Here is a 16,895-nt window from a genome sequence, read left to right on the forward strand (position 1 = left end):
TTGCAAAGACTGGACCCTTTCCCACGCACCCCTCTCCAATCACCACCCCCACTTACAGCCGGGTTTCGCCCCGGTGGTGTAAATGTTCTTGTAAGTTACGTTAAAACGGCAAAAAGGGCTGATTTAGGCACTCAATTGTGAAAAAGGCATTATCTCCCTGAAATCATTAAAAAGCATGAAAGGGTACTTACGGCACTTACGGCAAAATCCCTAATAATGACACACAAAAACAAGCCAAATGGCCACTACATACCTAGTGGCTAATTGTTCCAAGTATATAACGCAATTATTAATAAATATCAAAAAAGTAGCCATGAAGGCATAAAAGTAGCATATATCAAAAGCAAAAAGTCAGGGAATTGAACCCCGTGGCTCCCCGTCGGGCAATTGAACCCCAGTCTACCGCGTGACAGGCGGGGATAATAACCACTATACTAACAAGCTTACAAAAACAATCAAACCCAAATATAGGGCACAAAGGCCTTCACACAGAGCACAAACATGCAGAGTTTCCAAAGTTTAAAATACAAAGAATAATAGTTAAGTATCTCAAGTATCACAAACACTAAGGATCTAAAAACATATGAAGATACGATACTCCCATATTACCCGAAGAAGGTTGTTTCCCAATAACAGATCAGTATGATCTCTCCTCGTTGAACTATCCACATACTGTTTTATGAAACCCTCAGAAATTCAAAGACCAGCAGAGGAGGACAAAGGGCTTAATTAGGAAAGGGAAAATAGATTATGAAAGAAAACTGGCAGGGGACATAAAAACTGACTGCAAATGTTTTTATAGATATGTGAAAAGAAAGAGATTAGTTAAAACAAATGTAGGTCCCTTGCAGTCAGAAACAGGTGAGTTGATCATGGGGAACAAGGATATGGCGGACCAATTAAATAACTACTTTGGTTCCGTCTTTTCTAAGGAAGACATAAATAATTTGCCGGAAATAGCAGAGGACCGCGGGTCAAAGGAGTTGGAGGAATTGAGTGAAATCCAGGTTAGCCGGGAAGTGGTGTTGGGTAAATTGAATAGATTAAAGGCCGATAAATCCCCAGGGCCAGATAGGCTGCATCCCAGAGTACTTAAGGAAGTAGCTCCAGAAATAGTGGATGCATTAGTAATAATCTTTCAAAACTCTTTAGATTCTGGAGTAGTTCCCGAAGATTGGCGGGTAGCAAACGTAACCCCACTTTTTAAGAAGGGAGGGAGAGAGAAAATGGGGAATTACAGACCAGTTAGTCTAACATCGGTAGTGGGGAAACTGCTAGAGTCAGTTATTAAAGATGGGATAGCAGCACATTTGGAAAGTGGTGAAATCATTGGACAAAGTCAGCATGGATTTACGAAAGGTAAATCATGTCTGACGAATCTTATAGAATTTTTCGAGGATGTAACTAGTAGCGTGGATAGGGGAGAACCAGTGGATGTGGTGTATCTGGACTTCCAGAAGGCTTCCGACAAGGTCCCACATAAGAGATTAGTATACAAACTTAAAGCACACGGCATTGGGGTTCAGTATTGATGTGGATAGAGAACTGGCTGGCAAACAGGAAGCAAAGAGTAGGAGTAAACGGGTCCTTTTCACAATGGCAGGCAGTGACTAGTGGGGTACCGCAAGGCTCAGTGCTGGGACCCCAGCTATTTACAATATATATTAATGATCTGGATGAGGGAATTGAAGGCAATATCTCCATGTTTGCGGATGACACTAAGCTGGGGGGCAGTGTTAGCTGTGAGGAGGATGCTAGGAGACTGCAAGGTGACTTGGATAGGCTGGGTGAGTGGGCAAATGTTTGGCAGATGCAGTATAATGTGGATAAATGTGAGGTTATCCATTTGGGTGGCAAAAACGGAAAGCAGACTATTATCTAAATGGTGGCCGATTGTGAAAGGGGGAGATGCAGCGAGACCTGGGTGTCATGGTACACCAGTCATTGAAGGTAGGCATGCAGGTGCAGCAGGCAGTAAAGAAAGCGAATGGTATGTTAGCTTTCATTGCAAAAGGATTTGAATATAGGAGCAGGGAGGTTCTACTGCAGTTGTACAGGTCTTGGTGAGACCACACCTGGAGTATTGCGTACAGTTTTGGTCTCCAAATCTGAGGAAGGACATTATTGCCATAGAGGGAGTGCAGAGACGGTTCACCAGACTGATTCCTGGGATGTCAGGACTGTCTTATGAAGAAAGACTGGATAGACTTGGTTTATACTCTCTAGAATTTAGGAGATTGAGAGGGGATCTTATAAAAACTTACAAAATTCTTAAGGGATTGGACAGGCTAGATGCAGGAAGATTGTTCCCGATGTTAGGGAAGTCCAGGACAAGGGGTCACAGCTTAAGGATAAGGGGGAAATCCTTTAAAACCGAGATGAGAAGAACTTTTTTCACACAGAGAGTGGTGAATCTCTGGAACTCTCTGCCACAGAGGGTAGTTGAGGCCAGTTCATTGGCTATATTTAAGAGGGAGTTAGATGTGGCCCTTGTGGCTAAGGAGATCAGAGGGTATGGAGAGAAGGCAGGTACGGGATACTGAGTTGGATGATCAGCCATGATCATATTGAATGGCGGTGCACGCTCGAAGGGCCGAATGGCCTACTCCTGCACCTAATTTCTATGTTTCTATGTTTCTTGGATATACTAAACAAATTCTGCCTCTTCTCTGCTTTTTTGTACTATGTCGTCATTATTGGAGAAGTTAAAGTCACCCACTACGACATCCTCATTGCCTTTGCACCTTTCAATTATCTGTCTACATATCTGTCCCTCTATCTCCCGATGGCTATAGTATAGATAATATTGAAATAATTTAGTCTGAAAGCTCACAACAAACATAAAAATGTATACTCAGACTAGTAGCCTGAGCAAACTGTCACAAACTGGCCCCACAAATCCCCAGTGCAGTCTTGGCTAGCCAAAAGGAATTGGATTGGTGCTACAGCAAACCATAAATACTCCTCCAGATTTCAGAGGCCTGAGGAACAAATATGAATCGTCCTACTCCAAATGTTGGTGTTCAGTAGTTGGGTCTTACAGCAGGTCTGAATATTTATTAAGGCAGACTTGTTTGAAGAAGGGTCTTGATCAAAAACGTCACCTATTTAGAGATGCTGCCTGACATGCTGAGTTACTCCAGTACTTTATGTCATAAAGAAATACTTGATAAGCAACGGGATGAATGGTTACCAACAATAGATAGTAATGTGAAGTTAGATCAACCATGACCTTAATATAATGAGCAAAGGTTTGAAAGAGAACGTTGCCTGCTCCTGTTCCTAATGTCTGCAGCATCTAAGTAACTGTGTCAACCATATCCTGTCTGGTCTAAATTCAAAAGCAGTCTCACATGGACTTTCATTGTTTCTCTGAAACAGCCAAAAATAAAATACATCATTCAGCTGCATTAAAACCTCTGCCGGATATCTTTTTATTTCCATTCCCACGAACAGCATCAACTCTATTAACAAATAATTGGAAGAATTATTTTATTATATAGTAACAGCATAATAGAATATAATTTGATGGTTACAATCAGACAGTGAATATGAATCTAAATCGGTTTCCATATGTCATTTCCTAGATTCGTATTAAGATTTTGCAGTAAAGGGGGTACAGTATTCAGATTTCCTTTTAAAATTCAGCCCTTATGAATAATGATAAGGTTTCTTTGTTATTTTAAGATAATATTGGTTAACTAGTAAACTAAGCTGTACAATTATTTGGGAGTATTGAGTCTAATTCGGGTCTGACATTTAATGTGCTGGATAAAGGCTGTACATGGAACATGGATAAGACCAAATTTTGTTTTTAGATGGACTTAGAGTTTGATTTTTCAGAAATGTAGGGTTGAAAACATGGTGTGAGGGGATAAACATTATTAAGGGGTTTAAGATCATTAAAAAAAAAGTTTGTATGTTTCAGATTTGAGTGAAGTGTTTAAAAGCAGTACCAAAAGCATCAGAAAGAATGAGTATGCGAGTGTCTGCTTGGTTGCTTGGCACAGAGGGTTGCAGGACGCAATACTTCCTGAGGGAAGTGGATATTGTTTTTTTTTACAATGAATAATGGTGATGATTGTGATGTTGTGAATCATGCAGTCTTTCTATCCTTTTCCTCAACCCCTTATGTGTTAATTGTATCTCCTATTCCATTGGACACAAACTAACCCAAATGCTGCAAATTAGATGAGTCAATCACTGAAACCATGCAATCACTAATCATTTACAGTTCTTTCATAAACATGGATGCATTGATTCTTCATAGAGCTCTATAACTCCTCCACGTAAACATCCTGACGATATCACTAATATTCACTGTTCCTTCAAAAAAAATATTCAAGAATACCCAAATAAACTTTGAAAAAATGATTTTAAAGTTAACCCGGTGGTGATCCACTTATTAGTTGGTTAAATAGCATGCAATAGTTGGCCTTTTGATGAATAAAACCATTTCCATTGTCTTTCTAAAAAAACTTTTGGGGGTCAGAGATCAATAAATATGATTGGGATATGATGACAAACAGTCCCATGAGCTGATATAAATCAAAACAGAATGCACCATTGCATGATGGGGATAACATAACATGTTCTGCTTACATTTCCTTGTAGTAACAGAAATTTGGAAATAAATCATAACAGAATGAGGGAAAGTAACTATCTAAATTTTTCTTACTTAAAAACTTTACGTTGCCTCATATTATGGTTGATTTGTAGCATTATATATTAACTATGAGAGAACCCAAATTTATTGCCTTTAAATTAGACACTTTTCTACAAAATTAGCTGTTTCACAATACTACTAGACTGTCATTAAACCCCATCTAGTTCACTAATGTCCTGCAGGGTAGGAAATCTGCCATACGCATTATGGTCTATAATTTAACTCCAGGTATATAGCAATTGGGTGACTCTTAAATGTCCCAATAAGGCCTAGCAGATGATGCTGATCAGTAATAATTAGGAATGGTCAATAACTGCCTCCTTTTCCAAATCCCTAAAAAATAAATGTAAGCAAAAGTTCTTTGTATGCCTACGATAAAACGTCCCTTCTCCAACAGGGATATCATAAAATGCTCACTTAAGCAACCAGAAATACTTCAAACTTAATCGGTGCAGCTAAAAAGGTGATAAACACCAACATTGTCGATCGTTATTTTTCTTAGGCTTTATCTTCCTCCTGAACCATTCCTTCAACAGACGTGAGACTGGATCCCATGTGCATTTCAGTTATGGGAGAGAAATCAAAACTTTCCTCCTGTTGAAAGAAATTAAAAAACTAAGATAATGTGTGAGAGTGGTGGCTGACTTCCTTCATTTCTTACATCATTGTTATATTATTTTAGATATTGGTAAAATAAAGATAATTTTCATTTTCTTCGTCACTGTTTGGATATTAAAGACATATCTAAAAATTGCTGTCCATGTTTTTCAAATCCCTCATGGTTTCATCCTCCATAACTTTGTTTTTTGCTCTTGCATATAATTCTCATCCCTGTTTTTCACCCTGTTCTTGCAGCCTCTTTTGATGGTCATTTATATTCCTGGTGTTTTTCTGGTGCTAGATTACAATTTGCCAAACATTTATTCCATACTTGTGGTGGAAAAATGTTAAACCAAACTTTCAGTGGTGTTAGTCTAGATCCATCACCTCTCCAAGTCAAGTAACGTTTATTTGTCACATACACATACAAGATGTGCTACAGTACTCACATTTTGGAAATATAGTAAGTAAGTTTTATTTATATAGCACGTTTTAAGTCAACTCGCATTGACACCAAAGTGCTTTACATAAATTAAATAATAAGTTCCATTACAAACCATAGAAAAAGGTTAAAAAAAAATGAATAAAATGGACACAACACATTATAGAGTTCAACACAAATGTCCCCCCACAGCAGAATCAAAACTTTCCACTGTGGGGAAAGGCACCAGAAAGTTAAGTCCTCTTCCTCTGTGAAACACCCGAGGTCGGGGCCCATTTGTGGCCGTGCAGCCAGTCCGATGATTTTCAGGGCCCTCTTGCCATGAAGATGGAACTTCGGCGTCGGGTGAAACATTCCTCATCGGCTTGGAAAAGTCTGGAGCGGCTGCCTCCTCCCTGGAGACTGGGGCACTCGAAGTCCTCAGGCCGCGCCGGCTGGAGCTCCGACCCCGGTGAACTCGATCCCTGGCTCTGCGGCGCTCCAAATCCAGCGCCACCCGCGGCCGGACGCCCGCAGCCCCAGCTCCGCGATGTTGGGATCGACGGCCACAGCGCTCCGGAGCCTACCGCACGGTAACCCGGCAAGGCATCGCCCGCTCCGTGTTGGTATCCCAGCGCTGCGCCACCACCGCCGAAGCTGTAGTCCTGGACGGTCCCGACAGGAAACGCTGCTCCATTCTCGATGGTAGGCCGCGAAGACGGGGCGAAGAAGCAGCTTGGAGGGATGCTGCCTCTCCGACCAGGTAGGTGACTAAGAAATAAAGTTTCCCCCTTCCCCACCCCCACCCCCCACATAGAAGACCTCCACTAACATTTTTTAACAGGACTTAAAATAAAAAAGGTGTAGAGACGGACTGCGGGCAGGCTGCCATACACAGACGGCGCCCACTCCCGCACATCCGCCATCTTGAAGATGTGAATATAGTGTGAATATAGAAATATATAATATATAAAGTGTGAATATAGGAATAAGGATCAGTGCTAAAAAATAAGGAGTTTCTATACATTGATTTAGGCAATGTATTTAGTTGAGAAGGTGGTGGTGAGCTGTTTTCTTGAACTGCTGCAGTCGTTGAGGTGTAGGTATTTCTGCAATTCTGTTAGGGAGATAATTCCAGGATAATGAACTGATGCCAGTGAAGGAAAAGTAATAGAACTATAGTCCATCCTCCAACCTCATCTATTGTATCCGCTGTTCCAGGTGCCAACTTCTGTACATCGGCAAGACCAAGCACAGGCTCGGCGATCAATAGACAATAGACAATCGGTGCAGGAATAGGCCATTTGGCCCTTCTAGCCAGCACCGCCGTTCAATATGATCATGGCTGATCATCCACAATCAGTACCCCGTTACTGCCTTCTCCCAATATCCCCTGTCTTTAAGAGCCCTATCTAGCTCACTCTTGAAAGTATCCAGAGGCAGAGAATTCCACACTCACAACTCTCTGTGTGAAAAAGTATTTCCTCATTTCCGTTCTAAATGGCTTATCCTTTATTCTTGAACTGTGCCCCCTGGTTCTGGACTCTCCCAACATCGGGAACATGTTTCCTGCTTCCAGCATGTCCAAACACTTAATAATCTAATATGTTTTAATAAGATTCCCTCTCATCTTTCTAAACTCCAGATTGTACAAGCCTAGCCGCTCCATTCTCTCAGCATATGACAGTCCCGCCATCCTGGAAATTAACCTAGTGAACCTTCGCTGCACTCCCACAATAGCAAGAATGTCCTTTGTCAAATTTGGAGACCAAACCTGCACACAATACTCCAGGTGTGGTCTCACTAGGGCCTTGTAGAACTGCAGAAGGACCTCTTTGCTTCTATACTCAACTCCTCTTGTTGTGACGGCCAACATGCCATTCGCTTTCCTCACTGCCTGCTGTACCTGCATGTTTACTTTCATTGACTGATGAACAAGGACCCCCAGATCCCATTGTAATTCCCCTTGTTCCAACTTGACACCATTTAGATCATGTCGCTGAACACCTCCGCTCAGTCCGCCTTAACCTACCTGATCTCCTGGTTGCTCAGCATTTCAACCCCCCTCCCATTCCCAATCTGACCTTTCTGTCCTGGGCCTGCTCTATTGTCAGAGTCAGGCTCAGTGCAAATTGGAGGAACTGCACCTCATATGTCGGTTGGGTAGCTTATATCCCAGCAGCATGAACATTGCCTTCTCTAACTTCAAATAGCCCTTGCTTTCCCTCTCTCTCCACACCCTCCCCCTTCCCACTTCTCACACCAGTCTTACTGCCGTCGACTACATTCTATTTTTGTCCCGCCCACTGCCCTGACATCAATCGACCCAAAACGTCGCCAATTCCTTCTCTCCAGAGATGCTGCCTGTCCTGCTGAGTTACTTCAGCATTTTGTGTCTACCTTCATTTTAAACCAGCATCTGCAGTTCCTTCCTACACATAGATAACTCTTCGTCGATCCTGATATTCCAATATTCATTCCTGATATCCAGTTTGGTCTTCTTTCTCTTGCGTATAACGTGCACAGCCTAAAGTTGTAGATCAAGTGGCATGAAAAACTACATCTATTTGTTTGTGCACATCGGGCTGATTGCATTAGTCAAACCGGGTTGACCACGCAAAGGTTGCAATCTCCCACCACTCCAGTTTGGGGAACAGCTTTGATCCAGCTAATGAGGGAGTATTTTCTTCAAGAGTGGGCATGGGGCAATAATCACTCTTTAAGGTCAACTTCTCATCCCTTCTGATGAGAAACTTACAAACGTCTTAGTGGATTGTGCTCACATGAATTGATTATGCATCATCATTCTCCTCTCCCGTATCTCTGAACTTACGTTTCGATGCAGCATTGTTCTGTTTTGTGAGGTAATCATCCACACATTTATCGCTAGTTTGAGTTATTCCTTGAAAAGCGTAGCAATGTATCTGTTGGTGGGTCTACGGTTTGAAGTGTTGTTCAAACATATTTAAGAGAACTTTTGTCTTATCCTTATCCTCCCCTTGCCCAAATGTCTAATTGTTGTACACGTCTCCTCTGTGTCCCTTAGTTCTGCTCTCGCTTTCCCTCCCCCCAGACACCACAATCAATGAGTTCCCTGGTCTTAACCTTTCGCCCCATCAGCCTCCGCGTCTAACGCATTATCCTCCGGCATTTCCGTAACCTCCAATGTGTTCCCACCACTAATCACATCTTCTCATCTCCACCCCTTTCCACCTTCCTTAGAGGACAGTTTCCTCCGCAATTCCTTGGTTCACTCATCCCTTCAAACTCAAACCACCCCCCTCTCCAGGTTCCTTCCCCTACAACTGCAGGAGATGTGACATCTGCCCTTATACCTCCTTCCTCCTCTACATCCAGGGATGCAGTAGCCCTTCCAGATGCACCTCCTCTAACACATCTACTGCATCTGGTGTGCCCAATGTGGGTCCCTGTGCATCGATGAGACCAAGCGCAGACTCGGCAAAAGTTTAGCTGAAGATTTGCGCTCAGTCTGTCAAGGCCTACTAGATATTCAGGTTACGAAAAAACTTTAACTCCCCATACTGAACTTTCTGTTTTGGGCCTCCTCCGTTGCCAGAATGAGACCACACGTAAATTGGAGGAACAGCATCTCTAATTTCAGACAGTCCTTGCTTTCTCCCTCCTTCCCCTCCCCCTTTCCAGCTCTCACACAGCCTACTGTCTCTGTCTCTTCCTTTCTTTTACCCACCCCAGCCCGACATCAGTCTGAAGAAGGGTCTCGACCTGAAATGTCACCTATTCCTTCTCTCCATAGATGCTGCCTTACCCGCTGAGTTTCTCCAGCATTTGCATCCACCTTCATATTTTGCTTGGGTAGCTTACAACCCAGCGGTATGAACACTGAATTGTCCAATTTTAGTAACTTCTACAATCACCTCCCTCACCATTCCCTTCCTTTTACCCTCACAATTCCCCACCCCCCCTCCCCTACTTTCATTCACTGAAAGTCGGTAATTCCACAGCGTAATTATATATCCCTATTGGGCTCACACACGTATCTAGCCAACAGTCAGCCTATCAGGGAACCTCACCTGAGGTAATCTGTTGCCAGCCTGATTTGTGCTGTTTCTTATTTGCTTGCAGTTTTTTCGCCATTCTCCCTACTACAATCAGGCTGAAGAAGGGTCCCAAAATATCACCTACCTATTTTCTCCAAAGATGCTGCCTGATCTGCTGAGTTGCTCCAGCACGTTGTGTCTATTTTTGATTTAAACCATCATCTGCAATTCTTTTTTATTACATTGTTATTTAGCCTTGCCTTTTTTCAGGATGTGCCAATCCAGAAAGTAAAAACATTTGAACATAAAAACAAAATATATATAAGCAACAGAAAATTATTCAACCCACATGCCTGCATTGCTTTTCAATAAGATTACAGCTGATCTTTTACCTCAGCACCACTTTTCTGCATTCACCCCATATTCTCCGATTCCCTTAATTTCCATAACATTAATTATAGAAGGAGTTGGAACCATTCTAGATAACAGACTTTAACAGAGATGTGAAATAGATACCACCCAGCACTAAGATACCATTGAAGGTAAATTTCAGCCATCAATACGAAACTATACCTCCAGTATGATTCATTTCCACCATTTCTTTGCTTAATTTGTATTTCTTAATATTTAACACCAGGAGAGGTCAGCTACATTGAAAATGTTAAACATGAGAATATTTCCTTACAATACCGAGTAGAAAATAACTTTAGTGGAACAAGGAACTGCAGATGCTGGAATTGTGCGTAGAACACACTCAAGAAACGTCTGAAGAAGGGTTCCTTCCACAAAACATTATCTCCAGGACCTGACAACGTTTCCCCTTCCACTCTTAAGCTCTGTGCCAAACCGGTCTATACAGACATTTTTAAACAGTCCCTGCAAACATGTACTGTCCCTGCCTGCTTCAAAGTCTCCACTATTGTCCCTGTACCCAAAAAGGCAAGGATTACTTGTCTTAATGACTGCACGCCTATCGCAGCGACCTCTGTAGTCATGAAGACACTCGAAAGGCTTCTGCTGGCCAAGCTGAAAAATATCACAAACCCCCTGCTGGACCCTCTGCAGTTTGCATATCAGGCCAATAGATCTGTGGGATGATGCAGTCAACCTGGGCCTGCACTTCATCCTACAGCACCTAGACTGCCAGGGGACCTATGTGAGAATTCTGTTTGTTGATTTTAGCCCTACATTCAACACCATTGTGCCAGAGCTACTACACTCCAAACTTTCCGAGTTGACTGTACCAGAACCCCTCTGTTGATGGATCACCAGCTTCCTGACAGACAGGAAGCAGCATGTGAGGCTGGGAAAGCACATCTTGGACCCCCAAACACTCAGAAGAGGAGCACCACAAGGCTGCATACAAAGATGCCAACCCAAGATGGCGCCTGCCTGCGGCGACTTTTGCGGAGCACCAGAACATAAAAGGTTTACCTACAACTTCCATCAACACTTGGATCATAGAAACGGCAGAAATCGCTGCCATTTCGGATAAGCTGCTTGGGCACCTGAAGGCTCTGGCAATTTTGCGATCTCCCGCAGCTGCGGGAGCCCCGGACTTTAAACTTTCCCCGCTGGCTGTAAAACTCCCGACCTGACGGAGGAACGCAGGTACGGTACCTGGAAACTCCGGGATGACCTCCAGAGCCGACGAGCTGGATCTTCCAGGAACAACGGAGCTGGAGCAGCTGACTTTGAAGGTACCCCCGTTCATTACGGAGCTGGAGCTGCCGTCTGTGAGGGAATCCCCAGCGCAGGTTCGCAGAAACAGCAGGTACAGTAAGCACAGTACCTGGAAACAAAGGGGAGGCCTCCATTGTGTCCGGAAACGTGGCCGACGGGCAGGGCTTCAGGTCACACTGAAGTGCAGGGGATTTCGGCCCCCTCTCCCTACTATCCTACTGGCCAATGTACAGTCCGTTGCCACTTTCATTTCACTGCACATCTCGTATGTGTATGTGACAAATAAACTTGACTTAACTTGACTTGAGTCCTTGAAAATAAAGTGGAGGACTTAAGGGCAAGGCTGCTTTATCAAAGGGAGCTGAGGGAATGCTCTGTGTTCTGTTTCACAGCGACATGGCTCACCCCCAGCTCCCCAGACTCAGCGGTCCAGCCTGAAGGGTTCTCCATCCACTGTATGGACCGTACACTGGTGTCTGGGAAAGGGAGAGGAGGGGGCGTCTGCCTCATGGTCAACTCTGCGTGGTGTTCAGACGTGGCAGTCGTGTCCAACTCCTGCTCTCCGTACCTGGAACATCTGGCGGTGAAGTGCCGTCCCTTCTACCACCCAAGGGAATTCATCTCCATCATCCTGACCGCGGTCTACATCCCACCCCAGGCAGACGTCTGTCTGACACTGGAGGAGCTGCACGCCATGGTCAACAAACACCAGACGTCTTACCCCGAGGCATTTACCACCATTGCTGGGGACTTCAATAAGGCAAACCTCAAGAAATCACTCCCTAACTCCCACCAACATGTCTCCTGCTGCACCAGAGGACCAAAACACCCTCGACCACTGCTACACGACCATCAAGAATGCCTACCGCTCTATCCCTCGCCCTCACTTTGGTAAATCCGACCATACCGTGGTGCTGCTTCTTCCTGCCTACAACAGGCAGCCATTAAAGAGTGCACCCCCAGAGGTGAGGACAGTACAGAGCTGGTCGGGGGGGGGGGGGGGGGGGGGGGGGGGGGGGGGCAGAGGAACAATTACAGGACTGTTTGGAGTCTGTAGACTGGGCAATGTTCAAGGACTCGGCAACGGACTTGAACGAATACGCCACAGGCGTTACAGACTTCACCAAGAAATGCATCCCTACAAAAACATTCTGAGTGTTTCCCAATCAGAAACCTTGGATGAACTTTGAGATCCGCACTCTTCTGAAGACCAGACACCGGGCATTCATGTCTGATGATACAGTGGTCTCCAAGAAGTCCAGATGCGACCTTGGTAAAGTCACCAAAAAGGCCAAAAGGGACTTCTGCTCCAAACTGGAGGATGAGACAGATGTTCGACAGCTGTGGCGGGGCCTGAATGCAATCACCTCCTACAAGGCGAAACCATGAGGCAGCTCGAATGTCGGCGAAACATCACTCCCTGACGAGCTCAATGCGTTTTACGCACGCTTTGATAGGGAGAATACTGATGTGCTTTCCCAAGCCCCGATTCGCTGTGATGGTATTTCAGTCTCAGTCACAGAGGCCGACGTCAGGAAATCCTTCAGAAGGGTAAACCCTCGAAAAGTGCCTGGACCTGATGGTATACCTGGTCGTGTTCTAAAAACCTGTGCGGACCAACTGGCTGGAGTTTTTACGGACATTTTCAACCTCTCACTTCTGAGGTCTGAGGTCCCCACCTGCTTTAAAAGGGCATCAATTATACCAGTGCCCAAGAAGAGTAAGGTGACGTGCCTCAATGACTATCGACCAGTGGCACTAACGCCTGTGGTGGTGAAGTGCTTTGAGAGGTTGATCATGGCACAAATCAACTCCTACCTCGACAAAAACCTGGACCCACTGCAGTTTGCATACCGCCACAACAGATCAACGATGGATGTGATCTCGCTGGCCCTCCACTGCGCTCTGGACCACTTGGACACCAGAAACAGGTGCACAGTAGAGAGCATGCTGACCGGCTGCATCATGGCTTGGTTCAGCAACTTGAGCGCCCTGGAGAGGAAAAGACTACAAAAAATACTAAACACTGCCCATTCCATCATCGCTCTGACCTCCCTTCCATCGAGGGGATCTATCGCAGTCGCTGCCTCAAAAATGCTGGCAGTATCATCAAGGACCCACACCATCCTGGCCACACACTCATCTCTCCACTACCTTCAGGTAGAATGTACAGGAGCCTGAAGACTGCAACGACCAGGTTCAGGAATAGCTACTTCCCCACAGCCATCAGGTTATTAAACTTGGCTCGGACAAAACTCTGAACATTAATAGTAAGATTAAATGAGAACTTACCAGTTTGAAGTTTGATCTTGATTTTATGAGGTTACGATGAGCGATTATGTGAAGAAGGGCCGTCCATCTGCGTGCGCGTCAATCTTCAAAGCAGCGGTGTTAAATCACAGATAAAAAGAAGACCTGAGAATAGTAAGATTGTGAAGAAACTAGAACTTCCATATGACCTTGATAATATGAGGGTGGGAGCCGTGGGCACGTAATCGCTCATCGTAACTCCTCATAAAATCAAGATCAAATTTCAAACTGGTAAGTTCTCGTTTAATCTCACTATTTTACTTCGGAGTCACGTGAGTGACTACGTGAAGATTTCAAAGCTCTGTGATTTTACGCCGGCTACGAATCCAGGCGTCACACACTGAATGGATTGACCATGGATGCGTGTAATCATTAAAAGCATTCAGACATTACGTAGTTAAGTAAAGACACCGTTGCTTTAAATGTGGATAGAAGCGTGGACTCGGCGTGGAGCGGGTGAGCCCTCGCTGGGGCTCGCCGGAGGGGAGTGCTCCGTTTCACTGGCCCGGGGCAGCCGGCAGCCTGAAGTCGCAGCCTGAAGCCGCGGTCTGCAGATTTCCAGCTGCTGCGGCGTCTACAGCCCGGGATCCCTCGTGGGGGACGTGGGGGAAGAAGAAGCCGCCATTGCCGGCCCGCGGATAACTTCTACCGCGGGCCCGGCATGGACTTACCATCACCCCTGGAGGGGAGCTTCGACCGCCGGCCCTGCAATCTACGGTGCTTCTGGCTGCGGCGGGGACTTTAAATCTCAACCGCCGGCCTGCGGCCTACACAATCTTGAAGCCGCGGTCTCCGGTGAGGAAAGACCGATCCTGGACTGGACTCTGGACGGGGGTGGGGGGGGGGGAATGGAGGAGGACGGCCAAAATTTTTTGTGCCTTCCACCACAGTGATGAATGCTGTGGTGGATGTTTATGTTACATGTTGTGTCCTGTTTATGCATTTTATTATTTTGTTAACCCATCTTTATGCTTTGTATGGAACTGATTTTTAAATTATGTAAAGCACTTTGGGGTCAATGAAAATTGACTATAAATGTGCTATATAAATAAACTTTATTATTATTATTATTATTATTATTATTATTATTATTATTATTATTATTATTATTAAAATGAAAGAAAAGTTAAAAAAAAAATAGTCACCTTGGGGGGAAACTAAGGGACAGAACTTAAAATGGTACGTGCAAACATCCCCAGTCCAGTTATGGGTTTGTTATAAAACCGGTGGACCATTATTTCATTCGTCCATCCTGCAGCCACTAGGATGTCGTCAAGGGGCACGTCCATAGCTCTTGCTGCCGACGTAGATGCAGTCCCGGTGGAGTGAGATTTAACCATATATATATGTTCACTCCTGCGACCGCCATTACCTCCTTTGACCATCTGGAGATGGTTTGAGTTGACACCTTCTGGTGTGGTTTTTTATGGCTGATGAAGACCGATTGTTCTGAGCCTCTGAGGTTCTCCATAACTCTCAGATAGTGGTGTTAGTATGTTACCACACACACAACCATTGGTCTTCTGGATATGCCAAGAACTGGATCTCCATCCCTGGCATTCCTGGCCTGCTCTGTTTTATCAGGTTCCTGATTACGAATGTTATGTTGTTCATATTGGTGGTCATGTAGTTCAACCGTAACTTTTGCAGTGTCTGGACTCTTTGTCAGCATACCACCTTCAGGGTTAGTTATAGTCGGTCCCCACTATCAAAGTAGGGTTAGTACCATGCTCCCATGCCATGTGTCCGTGTACCTTGGCCTTGGAGGTATTAAATTGTAGATACCCTTTCTGAATTTTGTTGTAAAGGGGTGCGTTCCTATCGACCCGTGCCCTGCTTGCAGTATCAGATTGGAGGAGAGTGCGCCTCTGGCACTATAGATTGCACTATAACTTTGTTTATAGTTATAGTACAGAGATGATAGGAACTCCAAGACACCCATTATCCGAACTGTGTTGTATTTGTTCGGACAGTCCTATGCCTTGAAATGGCCTCTTCAGAATCTGCAGACAAACAAGTTAATACGTTCATGTAGTGGATGATTACTCCCTGTAACTGGGTTCACTAGGAGGTCCCTGCTCTTGGGTACAGCCATAACTGGCTGGACTATAGTTCCCAAAATATTTTGGGAACTATGCTTGAGCAGGCCAATCTGGCACTACCAATATGCCTGTGGCTTAGGCTTGCTTGATTTTGGTCAAGCATCGGTTTGTGAGACAAATTGGCGGAAAGCATACATAAACATTCTTCCCCAATTGAGGGGGAAAGCATCCACTGCCTTTGCTCCTGGATCCAGCACGCAGGACACATATCTGGGTAACTGATGGTTTAGTCTAGATGCAAACAGATCAATGCCTGGTATGCCAAATCGTGTAGTTATTTCATTAAATACTGTCTGATTCAACATCCATTCTGTGTTGTTATTAAACATTCGTGATCCAGCATCTGTCACCGTGTTATATCTACTTCGTAGATAGACCGCTGTTACCCAAATATTCCTCTCGATACACCAGTGCCAAATGAGGTTCGACAATCTGTCATAAGATACAGATTTTCCACCACCCTTGTTAATGGATATATGCCACCGCAGTGGTGTTATCAATCTGAATTTGAACAAGCATTGGTTATATATTGCTCCAAAACCTTGAGTCCATATCGTGCCCCCAACAATTCTGGGTAATTGATTCCATGTGTTGGGGAATTACAGACTCCTGCTCAGTCCATCTGCCTCCACAGCTCTAGACTGTGTTTGTGGCTCCCCATCCTTAGCCGCTTGCATAGGTCTGAAGAACCCCCGATGACTTTCGAGCAAAATTTCCCTTGAGCTGTCTCACGTTCGTTATCCAGCATGGCTATCAACAATGGCCTCTGCTGGCAATCCATAGTTTTGCCAATTTGGCCTGCATGGAATCTGAGTGTTCGTTCCTTTGCTCGCTGTACATTCTGGTAATGCAAAGGCCCGTGACGTACTGCTGGATATGCAGCTACTATTTGACAATTACACTCGCTGTTTGCCTGAAAGGTGGCTAGTATTTGACTATCAGGTCATAGCAGGCTTAATTAAATATTGTTGTTTGCCCCTAGGCAATGTTCCCAACATATTTACTGTTTTTGATAGTAAATTCTAGGTAATCAATTACCCTTGTAGGTGTCAATTTTGATTTAACTGGATGGATGAGGTAACCAAGTCTTTCAA

At 44.5% G+C, this 16,895-nt stretch overlaps 1 protein-coding gene across 1 annotated transcript in view; it reads right to left on the bottom strand.

Moving 5' to 3' along the window:
• Nucleotides 1–934: 934 nt before the first annotated feature.
• The window catches only part of LOC129699141 (putative malate dehydrogenase 1B), an 83,287-nt gene continuing 67,326 nt past the window's right edge, over nucleotides 935–16,895 (bottom strand). The window contains exon 9 of the mRNA XM_055638810.1: nucleotides 935–5,260. Within this exon, the coding sequence (XP_055494785.1) occupies nucleotides 5,165–5,260 (96 nt within the window). The 3' untranslated portion in view covers nucleotides 935–5,164. The remainder of the gene's footprint in view (nucleotides 5,261–16,895) is intronic.

Source organism: Leucoraja erinacea, chromosome 7 (genome assembly GCF_028641065.1).
Source record: "Leucoraja erinacea ecotype New England chromosome 7, Leri_hhj_1, whole genome shotgun sequence".
Lineage (NCBI taxonomy): Eukaryota > Metazoa > Chordata > Chondrichthyes > Rajiformes > Rajidae > Leucoraja > Leucoraja erinaceus.